This window comes from Triticum urartu, chromosome 5A (assembly GCF_056163025.1).
Source record: "Triticum urartu cultivar PI428250 chromosome 5A, HENAU_Tu73, whole genome shotgun sequence".
NCBI lineage: Eukaryota > Viridiplantae > Streptophyta > Magnoliopsida > Poales > Poaceae > Triticum > Triticum urartu.
Window position 1 is genome coordinate 521475967 of NC_141877.1, and position 3890 is coordinate 521479856.

General features: G+C 49.2%; 1 protein-coding gene across 1 annotated transcript; it reads right to left on the reverse strand.

Moving 5' to 3' along the window:
• Window positions 1–621: 621 nt before the first annotated feature.
• On the reverse strand, window positions 622–2231 carry LOC125507243 (glucan endo-1,3-beta-glucosidase-like). The gene is made up of 2 exons (XM_087521462.1): window positions 1150–2231; window positions 622–1070 (listed from the first exon to the last, which is right to left on the reverse strand). Exons 1-2 carry the CDS (start codon window positions 2194–2196, stop codon window positions 936–938), a joined length of 1182 nt encoding a protein of 393 aa, XP_087377588.1. The 5' UTR covers window positions 2197–2231; the 3' UTR covers window positions 622–935.
• Between the last annotated feature and the right edge of the window lie 1659 nt (window positions 2232–3890).

A 3890-nucleotide genomic window follows, 5' to 3' on the forward strand; every position in this document is an offset into this window, starting at 1 on the left:
TAAAATATTCACAAACAAACTTGTGAAGACAAAAAAAGCTCTGAAAAAAACCTTAAACCTATCTCACATCCTCACCTCAGCTGCCACCATGACCAAGAAGTCAATACGATCTAGATAGACATTAGCAGGACAAGGAAACACCATGTATGTATGTTGATTATAGGGTGTCATATTATGTATATGAGTATTTGTTTATGGGGATGGGGACCATAATGGGGCTCCGTTCCCCGATGGGGCATGGGTATGGGGAAATTTCATCCCTGGTCATGTAAACGGGGATGGGGATGGGATGATAGGGAATAGATGGGGATGGGGATGTTGTAGGTATCCCCATTGCCATCCCTACTCAGAGGAGGACTGTGATGACTCATAGGAGGACGAGGGGTGCAACAACCCAAACAAGGATGAGTTCTGGAAGCAGTTCACGACCTCCCATGATGAGGAGTAGTTTCATCTTCGGTGTAGTTCAAATAGTAGTTCGAACTAGTACTAGTAGCGATAACTTGATGAATGTAGTAGCTCGAATTAGTTGAAATAGTCGTTTAATTTATGTTTTAAATTAGAACTATGTTTAATTATTATGTTTGAAATGAACTAGTAGTTGAATTTGCTATGTTTGAATTTACATGTTTCAAATGAAGTACTAGTTGAAGTATAGTTTTACATCTCCATTTGCATCTCCTATTGGAGTTGCTGTTTTACATCTCCAATGTACATCTTTTGTTGAAGTTGCCTCTTTTTTAGAGAAGTATAAAATAATTTTTGAAAATGTAAATTTTTACATCTCCTGTTTTACATCTTTGAGAGATGCTCTAAGTGTCCTGTCAAAATCCGAGAGAAGTGGACCGTCAGGCGTCAACTAGCGTATGGGCACGCATAGGCATCCTGTCATTGGACAAGGATTTGTTGCCTGGCGACGATGCTGGCGCGGACGCCTAGGCGTTGTTCGAGCCGTTCACCTTTGCAGGCACTGCAGCCTCCAACGCATCAGCAGTGGCGAGTATAGGCGTTGCTGCCACTTTCGGCGACGTCGCTGGGACGACCAACGCTGGCGCTGGTGTTGTTTTGACCTGCATTACACACGGACGTGCGTCAGAACAACTTGCATTGTGTGTGTGCTCGTCATGGGCAACGCGTGTACGTGCTCACCGAATCTTTCATGATGCCAATGTCATACATCGGCGTGAAGTCTGACTGGAACATCCCGAAATTTCGCTCAGCCACGGGCCCGGGCTTGAGGTCCTCGTTGAAGAGCGTGAATATGTACGTCTCGAACTTCCGCTTTGGCATGAGCGGTGTGCCTGACCCGGAACTAACCTCACGGAAGATATATTTGTTGTACTCAGCTGCCTCGGCCTGGCTCACGCCGATCTGCCCGTCCATCGCCTTAGTCGGCCACCCGGTCTCCCCCACCAGGATCTCCACGTCCTCAAACCCAAGTTTCTTCATTGCCGAGTACACCGAGTCAAGTTGTGCCTCAAACATGCTCGTGTACGTGATGCCCGTACCCGTGTCTAGCACGCCAGGGTTCGGCCGCGCCAGTGCATACGGTAGCGTGTCACCGTTGTATCCAAAGTACGGGTACATGTTCACGATGAGTGGCGACTTGGTCTGCCGGAGAAATTGGAGCATCGGCGTGAAGATGGCGTCATCCCAGACGTCGCGAAACCGAGCCGCGGACGGCAGCTGGGAGTCTACCAGGATGCTGAGTGAGCTTGGCGTGGAAACACGAATTTCGTTGTAGCCAGCCGTGACGAGCGCATCCTTGAGCATCTGCATGGCGGGGACGAGCTTGCCGATGAGATTCTTGTCGGCCGTGTCCATGATCTCGTTGCCCACGGCGATGAGAGATATATCTGTCGAGGGGTAGTATGGCGCGATGTTGGTAGCGACCCATGAGTCGGCGCCGGTCTGGGTGGCGAGGCCAGGGATGTCGCCATTGCCTGCTGTGACTATTACCGAGATGCCCGTGCCGGCGAAGGCCCGAACAATGTCCGGGTTGGTGTCAAACAGCTTTACACGATCAATGTTTGTGCTGGTCACGAGGAATGCCGCAACCTTGGCCGGCGACGGAAGGTTGTCACCATTGGTACCGTAGTTGACACCGATCGCCGCGCTGAACGGTGCTATGATGAGGAATATGCATATGACCACCTCCGCGCGGAGCATGCAACCATGCCTTGGCGGGGTCGCCATGGTGAGCCGGTGTGCCGCTGGAAGATGGCCGGCCGGACACAAGCTAAATAGGTGGTGATGAGAGGTGCCCAGAATGGATTTTGGGCTATTGTTAAGGACCCTCTAATTAAAGCTAGCTATACTAGGAAGCTATGCATAAACACGGAGCCGATATCTTCAAACGCATGTGTGGGCTTCGGTCGTCCAATCGCTATAGCAAAGGCCGTAGGGACGGCCGGCATCGCGAGGCAGGCAGCACATAATTAAGATGTCACCCCCGGAAATGGAATCTTACGCGAGCGCACCGCACCTCTCCTCCCTCCTTGGATTATTACTAGGACCGGAATATAGCACCAATATGGCATTAGGTTATGCACGCATGCAGATGTGACAAAAAGCAATGATATTGATGCTTAACTTGCTGCTTCAATATACAATAGGTCTTCAATGGTTGGCTTGGCTTTGTTTTGATGAGATCCTCTTGTTACTACTCTTTCCTATAGTGTCAACTTTGGTATCAATTCGATTCCAAGTACAATAATCTCGGAATGACAACTTTAGAGTCCAGTTTTTTTTTATCAAAACATATCCAAGTAAAATCTAGTTATGAATCTCTTGCCAATACAAAGATAAAGGTGATAACCGAATATTAACGTGCCTAGTGGTTGGTTTGCATATCATTTTTATTTTGGTTTCTTCTCCTTCCCCACCTGCTTGCGTGAATGCAAATGCTCCTGCACACATTGATCCCATGGCCAAGAATCTTGCCGCGCTAGGAACACAACAACGGAAAGTTCATTCCTTATACTTTGAAGCACCAAAAGTGCACTATTAGATGCCTCCAACTTGTCGGCGAGAAGAAGTACATGAGGGGTCGGACTACCTCAAAACAAACCCAAGGCCAACGACGACATGCAACTATGCACCACCTGGAAAGCACGAGACTTCGCAACATGATCAACATCAACCTGCCGCTGCAGTAGACCCTCTGCCCTGTGGCTCAGGGCCGAGGAGTGCCGACCATACCAGCAAGCATAAAGGACAGAGAGAGGATGTCGTTGCATGTAAAAACTAGGTGCAGACACGGCCGCTAGCCATCGGAGCTAAGTTGGGGCTGAAAGGAGCTCCAAGTCACGTGTAGAAGGTAGGTGCAAAGGAAACCGCTAGCCACGGTCGGAGCCAAGGTGTTGCCGAATGGAGCTCCAGGCCAAACCGCACATGCGACCGCAATCAGGGATCATTGACACCCATCAATGTGAGTGCCAGTTGTACTGTGTCTGCCCAGGAAGGATGGTTTTCACCCTGAGTGATGGCTAACGGGGTGAGGAGGGAAAACAATGCACCGCCTGTCCACCTCCAAGAGGGACAAGACACCTACAAGCATCGTCACCGTTGTTAATTAGGGCATGACGCTTTCGATTGACACTCTAATGCACCTTGGTAAAGGGACACAAGCTACCATGGCCCCCGGTGGGGACTAAGAATGATGAAGGGGAAATTCACCGTCAATGACAACTTCCTTGTGTTGGAGTTGTGTTGAATATTGTGTACAAGTTAGATTACAGTTGGACTCTGAGTAGTATTGTGTTTAGATAGGATATGGAGTCGTGTCCTAATAGGACACTTGTATCCTAGGCCTCTCATATATAGTGGGGGTAGACACGCGATGTAACCTATGTCAACATAATAGCACCGGAACGCAGGGGAAGCCGGCG

Bases quoted from the DNA above. Each gene is read 5' to 3' on its own strand.
- LOC125507243 (XM_087521462.1), bottom strand. From the start codon at position 2,196: ATGGCGACCCCGCCAAGGCATGGTTGCATGCTCCGCGCGGAGGTGGTC. The intron at 1,071-1,149 runs GTGAGCACGTAC...TGTGTAATGCAG, and splicing joins TTGGCATCATGAAAGATTCG to GTCAAAACAACACCAGCGCC.